This window comes from Indicator indicator, chromosome 26 (genome assembly GCF_027791375.1).
Source record: "Indicator indicator isolate 239-I01 chromosome 26, UM_Iind_1.1, whole genome shotgun sequence".
Lineage (NCBI taxonomy): Eukaryota > Metazoa > Chordata > Aves > Piciformes > Indicatoridae > Indicator > Indicator indicator.
The window spans coordinates 9,251,839-9,270,099 of record NC_072035.1 but is presented as its reverse complement, the minus strand read 5'-3'; the positions used below and the strand labels follow the sequence as shown (position 1 = coordinate 9,270,099).

The window sequence follows — 18,261 nt, the reverse complement described above, 5'->3', positions numbered from 1 at the left end:
CAGCAGCATTCTGTGAAGTGAATTATTTTGATGTTGTAGGTTCAGACGTCGTATCTTTTAATAGGAAATGGCCTTCAAAAGATGGGGAGCTGGAAATACTATCCTGGGAAATGCTTCTGGTTGTTATTGTAAAGTGCCTTTTATTGTGTATTTCATAGATTGTGTATATATAGACATTTCTTTCACAGGAGATAAAATACTGATTTTTGTTTCATGTTTAATATTTTTGTATACAGGTTTATTCCAGAGTTGGAAAAACTAGAACAATATATTTTATCCATGTTTGGAAAAAGATAGTTGCTGCCAACAAAGAGGATTAACGCTGGTATTCCAAAAAGATGAGTATGTTAAAACCAAGTGGACTTAAGGCTCCTTCAAAGACCATCAAGCATGGGGGTACACTGCTGAAAGCACCTGCATCTGTGGCAGCTGGTAAGGAGTATTCCAATATCTTAACTTTTCCCTTATTCATTCTAACAAAAACTACCTTGAAAGCTGTGAGTATAAACTATGTTTACTGTTGACACCAGGGTATTTTTGTTTGTATTTGGCTTAAATAAATGATGTGTAAATAAATGATTGCTTGTGTTCAAGCAATTTTCTTGAAGAAACCTTGTACTTGACAAAAATATTAGGTAGTTTTTGAGGTAAGACTTGTAATCTTTACATGGTTTTCCTCAAAACCTTTGTTAAATACATTTAATGCCTCTGTCCTTTGATTTTCAGTCACTGTATTCCAGAGATGACAGTGTTTTCAAAAGTAATAAAAGGTAGAATTGTGCGCTTCCTTTTAGAAATCATGCTTTTCCAGATGTTTTTTACACTGAAACTAAGGAATGATGCTCTCTGGAATATTAGTGTATTTGATTCCTGTTTCTTTCTCATTGTGCTTGGTTCCAGCTCCTGCAGAAAAAGCACCTTCCAGTGAAAAGACTTCAAGCACAACTACCACAGATGTGCATGAAGAATTTGTGGACGATTTCAGAGTTGGCGAGCGTGTTTGGGTCAATGGAAACAAGCCTGGCTTTATTCAGTTCCTTGGTGAAACCCAATTTGCTCCAGGACAGTGGGCAGGGATTGTTCTAGATGAACCAATTGGTAAGAACGATGGCTCTGTGGCTGGAGTTCGCTATTTCCAGTGTGAACCCTTGAGGGGAATATTTACAAGACCATCAAAATTGACAAGAAAAGTGCTGACAGAAGATGAAGCCAATGGTACACAGGCAGCTCATGCTTCTAGAGCTACATCACCAACTTCCACTTCAGCTGCTAGTGTGGTGTCTTCATCTGCTGCTGCACTTCCACCTTCAGGAATTCCCCAAAAAACTTCTGCACTTGCTGCTAAGGAACTTTCAACTCCCTCCCAGATTAGTAATCTTTCAAAAACTGCAAGTGAATCTATATCAAATCTCTCTGAAGCTGGATCACTAAAGAAAGGAGAAAGGGAGCTCAAAATTGGAGATCGAGTTCTGGTAAGGTTCTCCTGCAGCCTCTCAGTCTGATTTTGATAAATTGCTTAATACTTGCTAATCCAAACTTTTTTGCTGTTTCCTTGGTCAAAGTAATGTAACTGTATGCTCTTAACTTTATTTTCATTGGTGTCTTCTGTCTTCTGGGTGCCTTCTGCTCTTCTCGTGCAGTTTTGCATGCTGTAGGAAGATTTTTACATTATCAAGGTAAAATGGTTCGTTTGGCATTTTTTAATCCATTACATTTTGCCAATGTTTAAAAAATACCTCCTTCAGTCTTCAATTACTTGTTTGTAGCTTCTCTTTCCATAACTCAAGAACTAGCCTCATGCTAAATAAAAAAGGAGCTTATGAGATTTCCATGCAGCTCTTTTGTTCTCTTCAGGGCTGTGTCTTTAGAAAGCCAACAGTTCAATAATTGATTGTTCCCCTGAGTAGTGACAGGCAGCAACAGAAGCAGTCACATAATGCCACTGAGCACCCAGGAATTACGTGTTCTGTTGGTGATGTGCCACATTACTTGGCTGCCCTTCCTAAGTTCAAGCTCGTAAATGTTTCTGCTGATGTATCATTTCACTCTTTTAAAAAGGGAATTAAGTTTTGTAAGTTTAAACATTGGGATTTTTAAGTAATGTTGTGTATCTTTTATATTTGGATCAACATAATACAGTATGGGTCATTTTTGATAATTTATTTGACATGCACCTACTAAAACAGTGGGAAACTTTGCCTTGAAACACTACCCTGTTCTCTTGAAAAGGCAGAAAGCTGGTGGTACATTGTTCATGTTGCATTCTTTATTTAAAGGCAATGTATGTCAACTTCAGATATAACCAAAATAATGTTTGTCCACCAGATTGCTGTAACACGTCTGATTTTAGCTTTGAATTGTTTGTCTTGTATCATTAAGGTGGAGAATCGTCTTGCTCTTCTTTTGATATAGAGTCCTTTTATTTAAAGTATAATTATTTTAATTTCTTTTAGATAAAGACAAGGACAGGAATGAATGCCCTGGCAGTTCTGGGATTATCATAAGAACTTAATGTAGATTAAAAAAAAAAAAAATTATTATTTGTCCTGCACTGCCCTACCAGATAATGATTCTGCAGTCAAGTGAGGAACTTGACTTCTTTGTAAAGAGTGCTTAAAACATAGGGCCACATTGAATAAAGTAGTGACGTGAGGGCAGAATCTGGCTGACACATAGAGTTGGGCTGAGATGTGGTTTCCTGGAGTGGCAATGGAAATAAAGATTTACCATTTGTCCTTCACTGTTTCTGTCAGAGACTTGAGCCTTGTCCTCTTCCAATCAGCATTGAGTTTTTAACCACTTGCTTGCCTTTTTCTCAAGGATCTTTGTGAGATCTTCTGTCCTCTTTGTGGGAAAATTTTGTGATGCCTATGAAGACACCACTCTTTCCTATATATTGGTAGTGCAAATAACAGAAGCAGCATATCCTGCCACAGCTTGATAGTAGTAGGGTCCCAAATTCTGTTTGTGTAGGAGAGATTAAATTTAGTATTTCATCCTCCCTTCTGCCTCTATAGGGAAATAGGGAGGATTCCAGTTGAATCATCAAACTGTAGTTTGAGGCTTTGGGGCAGTTTCTAGCACAGCATGTCAGTGATGCATATGTGTCATTTATATGCCAGTAGAAAACTGTACACAGAGGATTAGGAAAGTTAAATGGACAGGATTCTTGTCTGCTGTTTTTTAACCCTTTAGAGTACTATGATAATTTTTTGTACTAGATCCAAAACACTGGTGAGGACATGTCTGGTAATAATTCAGATGTAAATATCTTAAATTTCCAAGTTAGTGCAAATAATAGTAAGCTTGGCTGAGTTGTCCTTTCATCTGTTACTGCTTTTTTTCTTCTCTGTTGCTGAATTCTTGCCCAGCACTGAACTGTGGATTGGAACTGTTACCGATTGCTGGAAACTGTCCTTGGAGCCTACTGCTAGCACTGGTTGTTGCAAAAGATCTGCCTCTCACTCAGGGTAGCTTGCCTAGCCATTCCATCTCCATCGGGGACAAAGATGCCCCTGGCTTGCTCCATGGCATTTGTTCTTTATTTATGCTGAAAGCAATAATTTCTCAGTAATATGTTATGGAGGACAGTGAGAGGCTTGATGGAATTTTTATGTCCTACCTCAGCACTGAATTTCCCCTCTCAGTGAAAATGTAGTGTCATAGGCCTGAAATACATTCCAGCTCCAGTGACTGAATGCTGCCCACATTCATCAGTTCTTGCAGCTTGGATGGACTGCTATTAAATAATCTGTGAAGGTTCTTAGGAACAGCAGAGCCATGATGATTATGAATATATGGGGAAAAGAGTTGCTGAGAATCACATCTTAAAACAGTGAGCCTCCAGCAGCACAGACCTGCAGGTCTGCAGAACAATGAACTTGTGATAGACAAAAGCTCATTTGGGAGGTTTATTAAAATACTGAACTGGAAAAGTATGTCCCTAAGGGCAGTTTCATAGTTGGGTAAGACATAGCTCGTCAGCTAAGATTACTTTCCAGAATGGACTTCAGATGTGGCTCAGCTTTGTTGATCTTGGTGTGTGATCTTAGGGTGTGGAGTGTTACACTGCAGAGTTCCAGACTGTTACAGTTTCTTCCTCTAACTTAGATTTTTAAATGTACTTAATAGGAGCTACCTTGAATTGATCTGTTCAATTATATTATTTTTTTTGTTCTTGCCACCTGGCTGATTTTGGGTGGGACCTTCAACAAAAAAAGGCAAAATCAGGCAGTTTGTTTTCTGTTCAGTCTGGGTTATCAAGAAGCGAGAGACCGTTCTGACAACTTCTTAAATGCCAGAGAAATGTGTTTACCAATTCACATTTTAGCTCACCTTCTTTTATATTTGTGTAATAGAAAAAATTGACACTGGTTTGTTGAGCTTAAAATGTTGGATTCAAAGCATTTCAGGCTTGACAAATTGACGTTTCCTGATAGTTAAGCTTTGCTGAAGCATTTTTCTGTTCCTGATGAGATGGTGGTGGTACTCCTCTATGTGAAAAGAAGCTATAAACTTTTCACAGTTGCTTGTGCGTTTTGTCACAGGAAATTACTGCATCAGGTGTTCATAGCCAGTGGTGTTGAGGTGAGGTAGTTTGACTAAAGGCTGATAAAGAAATCTTGAAGAGATGTTTAAAGTTGAAGTGCATGGTTTATTACTGTTTTCTGTGGATAGAAAAAAGTATTTTAAGCTTACTTTTGTATTCCTTTGATCTCTAGTTGTTTTACCACTCCTTCGTGCACTTAGAGTTACTTAATGCTACATGGTCCTATATGTAGAATCCCTTCCCCACAAATTCTGTGGGAGAACTGATGCCTTAAATACAGATTTAATAAGAAATGAAGCTCCCAATGTATCTATCTCTTATTTATTTGGATACTACAGGTGCCCTACAGTATCTTTCCTTAATTCAAATGAAATTAGATAGGATAGTGGTTAAATACAAACCAAGCATTTGCAACACTCGTTCAGATGCTTGTCAGAGAAAAATTCCTCTGGAAAAAAGGTGCTTGCCTCTATATTCTCAAGTACAGACTTGTTTCAAGTAGCTCATGTGAGGTTGTGCTGAGCAGTGCAGTAGATGTGGAGATGAAAGATGAGTTTGTGCTGAACAATGCAATAGCTGGGGAGATTAAAAGGTGCAAAAGCAAGCAGACTTGCTTTTTCAGAGGGCAGAAAGCATTTTTCCAAAAGATGCATACATATATATGTATAAAATTATAAATATATAGATATATTTAGGGATAAATGGAAATCTTTATTAACCTACAAGCAGACAGTGATATGTTATCTGAGTTGTCTTGTGTATGCCTGCACAAAAACACTGAGATTTGCTGCAACTCAACCACAGCTGCCTTTTTTTCCCTCTCAACTTGAAGAAGATGCATTCCAGGCTGTTAAATCCAGTTGCAAGCATCAGCAAAATAGTTCATAATAGACATCAATGTCCACAAGGGAAATAAAAGAATCATAGAGGAATTCACATTGTCCTGTTTTCCTAGAAGTTCTCTTTCTTGAGATTCTGGAGGAGTGAAAACAAATCAAGCGAAGTGAAGTGAATACACAAGCTGAAGTATTATACCCCAAAATGGATGTTCCTGTGCAAAAGGAAAGATCCTTCAGATTTTTTCAGTTTACTCCTTCTCAAATATTTTTAGGTTAAAGCAACACACAAAGCCCTCTGTCTCACTCAAATCCCACTATATCTGAGCCATATTCAGCATGAAGCTAAGCAGTAATTTTCCTTTCACAAACAAATGTTTGGAAATACTTCATGTTAGTATTTAGATGTGTTGAAAATACAGGGAGATAGAGTCCATATTTAAAAGAATTGTGGTTTCCAAACTCAATTCCTTATTCAGCTTTTCATTTGTTGCATTGATGTATAACTTTTCTAGGGGAAAAAATAATATAGCTATACCCAAGTAAAAGTGATCAATGCAAAGAATACTTCACATAGCTCTGTACTAACCATAATGTCCATTCTTAACATCTAAAGTATGTTCTGGAATCTGGATATGATTTAGCTGTTAGAGAAAGAATGTGATCTCATATTTGAGGATTTCTGTGAAGCAGAAAATGTTAATGTGGAAATCCATGCTTCCTTCATTGCTCTCGTCCAGCCTTTCCTGGGTTAATGAATGAGTTCAAGATCTTTTACAGAAGCATAGTCAATTTGCCTGATGAAACTTAGGCTACAGTTCCAGGTTTTGAACCTCATATGAATAAGAATTCCTATGCAAAAAGTGATCCGTTCTTGTGCCAGTGGAAGTCACTAGGTACTAAACTAGATGGGGAAATAAACCCAAAAGATAATTGAGAAAACAAATTACTTTCAGGCTAAGCCAGTTTCTGTTTCCTATGAGTCGTTTCTGAGTTGCAGCCAAAGAACCTGTTTTGCCCTGCTATTGCAAACATTCATGATTTCTTTGCACTGGGCTCTTAAGCTGATTTAAAAAACAAACAAACCAACCACCCCCTTGCCCACAACTAAACCCAGCCCGCTTCGTGTGACAGCCATTGCACCTACCAAAAAAGTTGAAGCAGCTTTGGGAATATCTTAGGGTTTTTCCTGAAGGGACCAGATGCTATGTTTTAAATAAATAAATAATAAATAGAAATCTTATCAACCTAAGGGGCCTTAGCCTTCTCAAGGGATTAAAGTGCCTTCATTCATTTAACCAGTTACAGCTCCATCATGTCTGCCAAATCTGATGCTTCTGGAGCTGAGCTGTAAAGCTGTAACTTGGGCCTCTGTCCATATGTTCACAAAAGGTTGCAAAATAGATTTACAGGCACATGCTGCTGTGGCCTTTTTGCAAAGTTACTCTCTATGCATGAGTAACATCTAATGGCTGCTTCTGGTCTGTTTTACACTGCTCCCCATTATTTCTAGCTTCATTGTTTTTATTAAGTTCTTTAGTGATGTAATAGGCAAAGATTGATAGGAGATCATTGTCAGATTTGTTTCCACCCATACAACCTACCTTCAAGTAAACATGATGTTAAGTCTGTCACTGATTAAATTCCAGGGCTCTTAAAGGCAATGAAAAGGGAGAGAAAATTCACATGTAGAAACAAATTTCTCCTTTTAGAAATAATCTTGCATTGTCCATGTGGTATTTTTAAGTTTCTATTTCCAGTTTCTATAACGTGTTGAATAGAAAATGCACTTCTGGGTGTAGTCTATTTAAAAGTCTGTAATAGCATTTAAATGTTAGAAAAACAAATATTCATTGGCATTGTTACAGTTAAAGCAAGGCAGAAATAACTTGCCACAATGCACAGAAAGATAGAAAAGGAAGAAGAATTTGGTGCTCTGCTAGGGCTGTCCCCTCCTGAGCCTCCTTCATTGTAGCTGCAAATGTACCACAGTGTTTAACTGCTCAGTCATGCTTCTGATTTATCCTTAAGCTGAGTTGACTGTGAGGTGTTTTGATGGCTTTGTCATGCTAAGTCAAGGATGGAAGTAGTTGTTATATTTATGTATGTATATTTAGACACAGTGTTTTGGATACTGTGAAGTATGGCGTAGATTATTTTGCAGAGTGGTTGTTGCAGCATGAAATAGATGCATGAGGAAGTAGCTGAAGAACAGAACACCAAAGGCTTTGTCTGTAATTCATTATCTGGTTGATTTCTCTGTGCAACCACAGCTTTCTTTTACTTTCAAGCATTTTCCAGGACATACTATGACCTATCTGCTCACAGATAACATGTTAAATTTATCTTACTATAGGAAGGAGTGAGTCTTGTCTAACTGTGAGTCATTTTGTTTTGGCAGCTTCTTATTTAATTTAAAATTGCACGAGTTACTGGGCTGTAACAGCAGCAATAAGTAACTTCTCCACATGCATTGTTAATAGTTTGTTCGTGCAAGACTTTTAGATTTGTGTTTGTGAGGACTCTCTGTCTCCTTTCTCCTCCTCCTGCCTCCCCAAGGGGAGTGATATCCAGGAACATGTTGTCCTTGCTTGTTTCAACACAGGATGGGCCAAAGAACAATTTATTTATTTACTTATTTTAGTACTGCCTTTTTTTGTAGTGGCTGTTCCCATGTGGCTTTCGTAGTAAGAAATTGCTTAGCTTGTGTTGCTTCCTGACTGACTGAGTTGGTTGAATGACTAAAAAGCTCAGTATTACATAATTTTTAATTATTAAGCAGTTTTCTTCTGGAAGTGAAGGGCTGTGTGATAGCACTGTGCCTACGTGAGTGTCTGATTGCACATTAGCTCTTTTGCCCACTTTGGTCTTGCTGTTGATCTTGCTAAATTGGGTAGAAATGTAGAGGTTTCAGAGAGAAGGTTTTGCAACTTTAATGGAAACAGCCCAATAGAAGGCAGAGAATGTAACCACTGATTTTGGAAAAGCTGCAGCTTGCCTTCACAGATTTTTGCAGGTGAAAGAATCCACATGCTCATGGTCTTGTCTAAATACTGTTCCCATCAACAGAAATGGCTGTAGACACTCTTGCATTTTTTGACAGCAAAGTCACTTGACCATAATATCCAGCGCCACAGGAGAACTGACATCATTAGTCCAGGTGCTCATAGAATTGCTGGTTTGCAAAATCTGAATTAGAGAGGCAGGTTTAAAGTTTAGTAAGTACTCTAGCACTCTTCTAGTCATGCCTTCATCAAGTGTTGGATGTTATGCAGGTACTTCTGAAAGGAAATAGGATAATCTGGAAAAGATGAAGCTAGGCTGTCTAGTATCAGGATAAAAAAGACAGGCAGAAACTGGCAGAGGAGCAAGATGTTGACAAACTAAAGCATGGCAGTTTTGTCAAACACATTTTACTTCCTTCTTTGAAACTATAGATGATTTAATCAAGAAAATTCAAACATGGGTGTGACCATTGGATATGGTCATTAGTGTGGTTTTCCTTTGAGCTAATCTCTTGTTAATACTATTCAACTCTTTGATCCATGCTCTGGAAGTAATTGTAAATCATTTCTGATAAAGTCTCTGGACTGTCAGAGGGGTAGATAACAGTATGATGGAGCAGTCCAGAGGATCTCAGCAGGCCAAGCTGTTGGTTGCGTTTTGCATTCAGTGGCAGAGTTTAGAAGCCCAAGAATGAGAGCATAACATGCATAACAACCACAGACACCTTTCTGCTGGAGAGAGTGGCGACTGGAGAAGATCCAGAGCTAAAGGTAGCAAAGAGGAGTTTGTGGGTTGATGTGGCTGAAGTACCAATGACACACATGGTGCTCTAAGCAGTGCTGCCCATGCTTTTGGTCAGGACTCAAATACTCTTGTAGTTATGTCCTTAGTTATTTGAAAAGCCTATTGGAAATGATGGTTAGAGTTCAGAACACAGCTGCAAAATGACTGAAGCAAGAAAATTATCTTGCAATAAAAATTTGAAGAACTCAATCTGTTAAATTTACAAAGGGTAAAATTTGCTTAAAACATGTGCTCCTGCCTGGTGAATGCCAATTGGTGAAGAGCTGTATAATCTTCCACATAAAACCATAATGAGAGTCAGTGGCTAGAAGCCACAGTCAAATTTGTCTTATTTTAAATTTAAATATATTTCTAACAATGGAGTGATTAACTATGAAAATAGGCTGTCAGTGGGAGCATGTTTTCTGATGGATCGCATCTCTTCCTTAAAAACATCAACACATACAGCTTAGCTCAGTACAGTTACAGGGTTAATTACAGATGTAACTGGCTGAAATGTAAAGACCTGTTTGAGGAGAGCCAGAGGAGATGATCTGATGGTTCCCTCTGGCCTTGAATGGGTGAATAAATCAGTTAGATACAATTGCATTTGCCAGCTGGAAGAGTGTTCTCTGTTTTTGGTGGGTTTTACAGGCAAAAGGAAGAAGAGTGATTGGTAGATCTCGTTTTTTTCTGGATGTTTTTTGCATTTTCAAGTGTTGCATCTTGTGGGTGCTGTGGTTTGAATGGTTCTGAAAATGCTTGAGTCTGTGTGACAGACATAGAAATACCCAAGCAATGTTTTTCAGGAGTAACCATAAATTAAACGTTCAGGCAGAAGCAGGGACAGAACGATTATTACTCACCTTTTAACTCTGCTCAGCCAGTCTCAGTAAGTGATACTCTTGTGCTGACAAAGGTTCAGAGAGTGTCTATCCTCTTTTCAGAGAGATCTGGGTTTTTCACTGAATGCTGTTTAAATAGTCTCTTTTTAAAGACCATCTCTTGTGGTTTTGTTTTCCTGGATTACACTGGTTTGTTTGTTTCTTGCTTCTGCTTATCATTGGAAACGTGAACCTTTACAAAGGTTCTCACAGTTTTGATGTCCTCATCCTGATGTGCTCTCATCATGAAGCTTTTAACTGCTTCAGGTTTACAAACCCATTTTGCTACTTCACTTTACATTGCAGCACATTAACGTAAGCTTAGTTATAATTTGATACATGGAATTTAATCACTTTTCCCATGTGTCTGACATAACACTAGTGAAATCCAAGCAGATTTCTTCACCCCACAATGACTGTAGCCTAACCTAGATTCTCCAGCATATTATTGCTTTATATTTTATAACTTGTCTGTATTGAGTCTGGTAACTGACGTTAAAAAGGTCTGGTAGTTCTTTGCTCTGCTCTATTATTTAGTGACCTGCCTTAGCATGAATGAAGGTCATGGAAAACTGTGATAGTGATGCCCCATTTTTCCATATAACTTCTAGAAAGTTTTAAGTTAACTTTTTTCCTGTTTCTTTTAGAAACTGAGATTTGGGGTTTGAGTCCCTCATGCATTACTTGGAAGTAGATCTGCTGGCACATGGAATGATTTCTTTGCTTTGGGGTTGTTTATATAAATTTTTTGCTATAATTCTTAGAGTATAATTTTTTTTAAAACTTACTAAAATGTTAATTTAAAAAATAAATGCTGAAGTACCAGTCCATTTTCATATTGGTATATACAATTTACTATAATACTGACTTAATCTTTTTTTCTCCTCTGTGTGTAAGTCTGTATATAGACAGCAGCTTCTATGCAGTGAAAAGCCTTTCCCACTCTATATAGTATGCAGCACCTCATGTTGCACAACCAAGGGAATAAGTGATTATTTTCTTAAATGCTCTCAAGGTAGGTGTGTTGTCACACACAGGGTACTTAATTGCAGCTGGAAATAAATATGTTGTTTGAGGCAGTGTCCATGAATGACTTCAAGGCTCCAGTAGATTTAGGCTTTAGAAAGCAATTCTGATCCTGTCTGTGAAACTCAAGACTTTTGCATAGAACTGAACAAATCTGTGTATGTTGACCTCCATCAATGCTACAAGCGCTTCACTACCACAGCCTACTCTGATTCCTGCTGTTGGTGAGGATACACATTTCAATATTTGCAGAAAGCAGAAATGTAGTAGCTGGAAATTCAAAAAAGCTTGATTAGGATTGGAAAGGGAAAAACCACAAAAATTGTTTGCATTCTTCCTTGCATCTTGTTTTAAAATAACCCTGGTACCATGGTTACAAGATTAGTCACAGTGATGTTCCTCATGGGGATCTCACGTTGTGCATCCCCATATGTTCTTGGGATATTAATTCCATCCTTTTGCTGACTCCCACCTGCCTTGGGTTGCAGTCCCAGGCATGTCCACTGCCATTGCTGTAGCAGGTCCAATGGGCACTGGCCGTTGCCAAAGCTTTGCTGCTGAATTGTGTCTCCCAGTTTGAGTTTGTGATTTGTATGCGGTAAATTACATAGTATATTTTACCTAAATATGAAAGATGAGAAGGCCAATATATGACTCAAAAAGGAATGACTGTTCTGCACCCAAGTTAAATTTGTGTTTTCTAGATTCAACATTACTTTTCTAAAGGTTTATTCAGTTTGAGGTGGAGGGAACAGATTGCAACAGTTTTTCCTGTCTCTAGGAGTCTTTGCATGTAGTTACCTTTTTTCACTACTGTGCTTCAGATAGCTCTTCTCTGACTTAACCTTCTGATGGAAGGGTTGTGTGTGTGTGGTTTGATAATTATTTATGAACAAAAGAAACAAAAACCCGACCACCACGCAAAAAACCCAAACCAACAGAAAACACCACCAGAAAACAACCCACCACCACGCCACAAAACTGCAATAAAATTCCTTGGCCTGGCTAAACAGTTCTGTGAAAGGAGCTGAGGAATCCTTCTATGCAAACCTGACTATTGTCTTTGAAGGGATGCTCCTTATCCAGCCCATTGTTCTGGCTTTCCTGTCTAATTTCTTTAATGGATGTTTTACAGCCTCTTTTGATTTAACTCTGTATATTCAGGCAAACAACAGTACAAAATTGAGCAGGGAAACTGCACACACAACTAAGCAGTCTTTTCACCTAAAGATGTCTTCAAAATTTATCTTTAAAAGAAAAAAAAACAACAAAACCAACTCCCCTCCAAACTGGATAGAAAATGAGTAAGGAGAAGAACTTGGAGGAGCCAGCAGGGACTGATAGCACAGTCACATGCATGTTTTCCTCTCAAGCTGCTCTGTTACATTTTATTTTTCCATTTGTACTTTGGTTAACAGTATTTATCCTCTTGAAAAAGCAGGTTATGTCAGAGGGTGAACAACGTGTGCCAATTTAAGGGATTGTTCTTCCCCCAAAGTACTTTTAACAAGTGGTGTCTATTTCCTCTTCACCACAGTGCCACAGAGGTCTGAATTCCACGTGGCTGTTTGGGCTGGTTGTGATGCTTTTTTTCCAAGACAGTACTCTTGCTTGTCTTCTGAGAGGGGAAGTTTGTCTGCTCTCTGCCAAGAACACCAAATACCAAACGTTCTACTAGTTACTATATTAGGCCAAGTCATGGTAACTGTAAACTTTGTGTTTTTATTCCATGAAGAGTAATCATTTGCTACAGTGCCCTTTAAAGCAAGATATGGAGGTTGATTTGCAGATTAAATCTTGTTTCAAGGCTGCCTCTAATGAGAGAGAAAAGGACTGCCACCTTAAATATGGATGAAAGGTCTCTGTTAGCTTTCTCCTTTTAGTAATATCAAAAAGAGTTAATTATTCTTCCCTGCTTTTCTAAGGTTTGTGTGGATTAGGGTTTTTCTTAGTCATCAGCTTAAGCCCCGCATTGCTGTCAGATCTGTCGGCTCTGGGAAGTTGATGAGCCAGAAGCTAGAGCACAAACGTGTGTGGCATCTACTGTGCTCTAACTCAGTACTTTGTGGAGGCTTGGTGCTTTCATGCAAGATAATGTCCTCTTCTCCTAGATTCCCCACAGTGAACCTCTTGTGTGGATACTTCCCAAAGATATTAGTATAAATTATCTACTGAGCTGTGAGCATGCACCTAAATTTACATCACAAGAAACAGCTTTTTCTCCAGTTATCTTGGGAAGTTCCCCTCAAGAAATAGAACATCAATGTAAAAGTTAAGTTAAATCCTCACTTAGTACATAAAAAGGAAAATTGCAGTATTTGTGTTAGGCAGTTACAGCCAAGCTCTCTGCCAAGGCTACAAAATATTCCTCATTCTGGAATGTGTGCTGGAAAAAGGTGCAAAAAAATCCCAATGGCACAGAATGTGTCTGTGTTGAATTTGGTGAATCTCCTGAAGAGGTTTTCAGTAACATTTCATTATTTTCATAATGTTGATGAAGGCTGAACAGATTTTCACTCAAATCACACGCAACATGTCATGCTGACCTGCGAGAGTCCTGCAGTTCTGGCTTGTGGCCCTTCCTGACAAGTGTCAGCCACACTGAGCATATTTGGCTTCTTCACTTAATTTAATTTTTCCCTCCCCTGCTGTATCTTGCAAACCTTGCAAGTATTGGAATGGCTGTAAATACTAGGAATTCGAGAACAACTAGTCTGCCATTTAGGAGTGAGTTTTGGGTTGGTTTGAAAGGCTGAAGAGAATGATTCTCCCCTCCCCAAGAATTCCAATAGCTGTTTCAATCTACAGTTTCACAGAGTGCTGTACATCTCGATTTACATCAGCTTTTTTAAGTGCAAGAGGGATGTACTATGCAGTTTATTTGGAGTATTCCATAGAGAAAACATGAAAGGCTTTTTTCTCATTTAATTTCTTTTCCTTTTACTCACAGCATTACCATGAGAAATAAGCAGTTCTTGGATATCTTTGTTTGCTGATAGAAATTTGTGTAACACCCTAGTACAAATCTATTGCAATTGGTGCACTGTTTGTACTAAGTCTTGTTAAATGTATTTTTGATCTTCTAGCCATATCAAGTCACCCAATACAATTGTGGCCTTCAGTCATGACAAACTTCCTGAATAACAAATTGGACAGAACTAAATGTGAGAGAAGTGATTCTAGTTTTGGTTGGTTGGGTTGGGTTGGGTTTTTTGTGTGTGTGTATAAACAATTTGCCTGTGAAGATCTGTTCAGCATATTGAAACAAACTCGTAGGTAAAAGACTGTGCAGCTTGAAACTAGAACTGGTCCCATTGCTAATGTGCTTTGTGAACATGATTTTATAGTGAAAGGTTTTTATGCTCTACTTGTCATTTTCATTTGGAAATGTATTAAATGCAGTTGTGTGTCTTACTGCTTCAGGTTGGTGGAACAAAAGCTGGAGTTGTGCGTTTCTTGGGAGAAACTGACTTTGCTAAAGGAGAATGGTGTGGAGTAGAACTGGATGAACCACTAGGAAAGAATGATGGAGCTGTGGCTGGAACAAGGTTGGTTTATCATTAAAGATTTTGCATCTCTATATGGTTTTGTTCTTTTAATATCTCACATGAAACTTCATATCAAGGGAAGCAGTTAGACTGTAAACCTGACTGCTGGGATGGGCAGGGGGAGGATCATTAGACACTGATTTGAATTTTATGATGCCTACACATCCTGATTTTGAATGTCTGCTTGGTTTCTCAGCTTGAAATGAATGCTCAGTTCAGAAAATATCTCTGGATATCTAGTAGCAGAAATTAAGGGAAATCTTCCTGCATCACAGAACAGGAAGCTCCTAAAACAGTAGTTGCCTCATTGTAAAGATATGGAGCAGTATAGTTGTTTTCTCCAATAAGTCACACTTAGAAATTATCAATTCACATCACAATTTACCATTCTTTCTCATTTAGTGTAAGGAACAGTCCTTTAACTCACAAAAAAGAGGTTTTACAAAGATTGTGCCACCTTAACATAAAATTTTAAGTGTCTTCTGCCTATATATAAGCACAGATACGTGTTCTGTACCATCAACATGCATACATGTATAGGTAAGTGTGTACTAAAATATAACCCAGCTAGATTTTATTAAAATCTCATTTTTCTTCTCTGCTATCACATTTGTTGTTGGCAGCTCAGAGGAATGTATTGAAGAGGAAAGCTGTGCATGTTAGCCTTTGGATCTGAATGGAATATTTAGGGAACAGAGCTGTAGCTCAAGAGTTTGAATTTCTGAAGTCTGATGTAATCCTGCTGTTTCAGCCTCTCAAAGTCTCCTATCCAAATCTAGTGTTTAAAAAAACACAAATGCAGTATAATACAGGCTAGATTGGCACCAGCTGTTACCCTCTCCTTTAATACTTTCAGGCTGTTGATTTAGAATTCTTTGTGAAGCAGGACCATGTAGCTGTGAAGGCAAAAGTTGATTTAGCACCCTCATCTGTCTGCTTTGCTCTTTTAAAGGTATTTTCAGTGTCAGCCCAAATATGGTTTGTTTGCCCCGGTGCACAAGGTCACGAAGATTGGATTCCCCTCAACCACCCCAGCAAAGGCAAAGACAACTGTGCGCAAAGTGATTGCAACTCCCACAGCCCTCAAACGGAGCCCGAGTGCATCTTCCCTGAGCTCTCTCAGTTCTGTGGCATCCTCAGTAAGCAGCAAGCCAAGCCGTACAGGACTAGTAAGCTTCTTTTTCTATTGCATGCTTTACCTTCCCAAACAGGAGTCCATGTGGCACTTGCCTGTGGTCTACTTGCGTAAATTGAGAATAGAATAGATCTTGAGCAGAGCACGATACACGTTTAATTGTGCTCTCTTTTTCACCCAAAGCATGCATGAAAGAAGGAAATCTTAGCTAGCCCTGAAGAGTAGCTGAATCTATGAGTATTTAAGCTTACACATTTAATATAGGCTAACTGAGTTATTGCAATAAGAAAGGGGCTTGTGACACCAACAAACTGAGAAGGCATCAACGTTCTCTGCCTGGAATCTTCATTTTGTTCATTTTTCTGGCACTACCTCTGTCATACAGGATTTGTGTTTGAGGATCTGCTATGTTCTAAAGCTTCCATAGATCAGACTGGTTTTATTAAGCAGGAAGCTTCAAATTGTCTAAAATGTAAAATGGTTTCTTTTACTGTTAGAGATGAGTCAGCTGATAAATGAAGATGTAGAAATTGTCAAGTCTTTGCTGACAAGAAGCCTCTTTCTTTTCTTTTAGATTTGGTTTTAATCCTATGAATTCATAAAGGCTAAATGTTGCAAAGTACAGTGGCTCAGGTGAATTCTAACACAGCACTAATTCCACCTAATACACTTACTTTGGATTCTTTTAAAGTTGCTCTGTTACATAAATGTCCTAATCTTGGGTTGCAATAGCAAACCTGAAATCTTCTGGGAAAGCTGAATTTTAGTCTCTCATTCCAGGCAATTAAAAGCACAACAATAATTGTTTTTTTCCACAGTCACCCTAGATTTTTCCTTTTTTTTTTTTAAGCAAAGTACATAAATATATCTCATTAGAAAGAAATCACTCCCAGTGATCTGGAGCTGGTTAGCTGGCACACTGTTCCACTGACCAGCAGGTGCAGAACAAGAGGTGACTTACTGTAGCCCTTCAAACTGAAGCAGATTACAAGTGAACAGAGGTCAACAGTTGGTCAGGGCAACAGGGTTAATACCTTGTCACAAAAAGCGTAGGGGATTTTTATTTGGCACAGTGGCGCTTTACTCCTTAATCCCTTCTGGAAGTTGCACTTCTAGCTCCAGAGTGCCCTCTAGTCTGAAATCGGTACACTAACAGGCTCAGTTTCTGCTTCAGGTTCAGGGCAGACTTCATGGGCTAATGATGAAGCACTTTATGGACCTCTGCGTTTTATTCTGAATGCTCTGATGCTCTATGCAGCAAGAGAATACGTTGTAAATGTCTACAATATATGTGCTCTTCCCCAGGCTTCTCTATATTTTGGGCCATAAAATACAAAGCTTCTGTAATCCCTTGTTTCTGGAATTAAAATTCCAGCTTTCTTCCAAACCCTTTCTCTCATCCAACCATCCAAGTTAAAAGGACCGTCAAAATATTTCTGACAGTTTTTCCTTTAAATTTAAGCTGCTGAATAAACAGGATTTCCTGAAATCAGTTTTGCCACAGCAGACTTTTCTTGCTTCAATTTCTAGGAAAATGCTAACTTATCTGAAATTGCTGGGCTCCTACATAGTCTTCTCGCTTAGTCGGGGTAATTGATGTTTTATTTTTCCTTTGTAAGAAAAGCAACTGTCAAAGTAGGTGATGTAATGATTTAAGGGGGCTGTCTGATGCAATTTGTATTTATTGCCAAGTCTGAAGGAAGTTGGTGCTTCTCTGAAGTTTTTAAGGCTTATTTTGGAATTGGGAATTAAGACAAGTTTAATTCAAAGAGCTGGATTTGTTAAAAGCAATGCATTCTGGAATGAGATACCTTCTAGAAACCGAGAAGATCTGAAACAGCTAAGGATCAAATTGAAAGATGGTTTATTCTGCTTTGCACCTTTGCAGTCACTTGGTACAGCATTTGCAGTGGATTGTAGATGGATCATTCAAGGCTGGGAGTAGGCAAGTTGGAGAGGCTGTGTAGTAGTAACAGAAGGGGAAGTGGGTTTTTGTGATGACAGGAGAATATGTCCATGTTGTGCTTTCTGTTGGGGATGTTGCCCAATATCAGCCTTCCAAGTTGTAAGCGACAACTATTCTTCAACATTTTAATCTCTGAAAAGATCAGGGAAGAAACATGTTCCTGTTCTTGGGCAATACTGGTAGACAGCTAAAGGTTAACAGAAGAGCAAGCCATAGTGTTGTGTTTTGTTTTAAATGAGGCTTTAACTGAGATTCTTAGACAAGTTTCTGAGCTGTCAAGCTTCAAGTCAGTTCTTATAAAATGGATTTTTTTGGTTCAATTTTGCAACTCTTGCTCGCTTTTACTGTGTAATTTCAGTTTGTTTACATTCCCTTTTAGCTCAGAAACTGCTGAGGAAGTAGAAGGCAGGGCCACGTTGAATTTTCACTGACCTTGGTTCCATTCAGTGGAACACAGATCATGCAAGGTCAAGGAAAATCATAAGAATTGGTTTAGCTGTAGTTCTCCAGACTGATTAATTTTTACTG

At 38.4% G+C, this 18,261-nt stretch overlaps 1 protein-coding gene across 1 annotated transcript in view; it reads left to right on the top strand.

Moving 5' to 3' along the window:
* Positions 1-18,261, top strand: part of LOC128975743 (vacuolar protein sorting-associated protein 33A) — an 83,072-nt gene that overhangs the window by 12,628 nt on the left and 52,183 nt on the right. Inside the window, exons 2-5 of the mRNA XM_054392766.1 lie at positions 237-432; positions 901-1,472; positions 14,508-14,632; positions 15,585-15,801. Coding sequence (XP_054248741.1) covers positions 339-432; positions 901-1,472; positions 14,508-14,632; positions 15,585-15,801 — 1,008 coding nt within the window. The 5' untranslated portion in view covers positions 237-338. The remainder of the gene's footprint in view (positions 1-236; positions 433-900; positions 1,473-14,507; positions 14,633-15,584; positions 15,802-18,261) is intronic.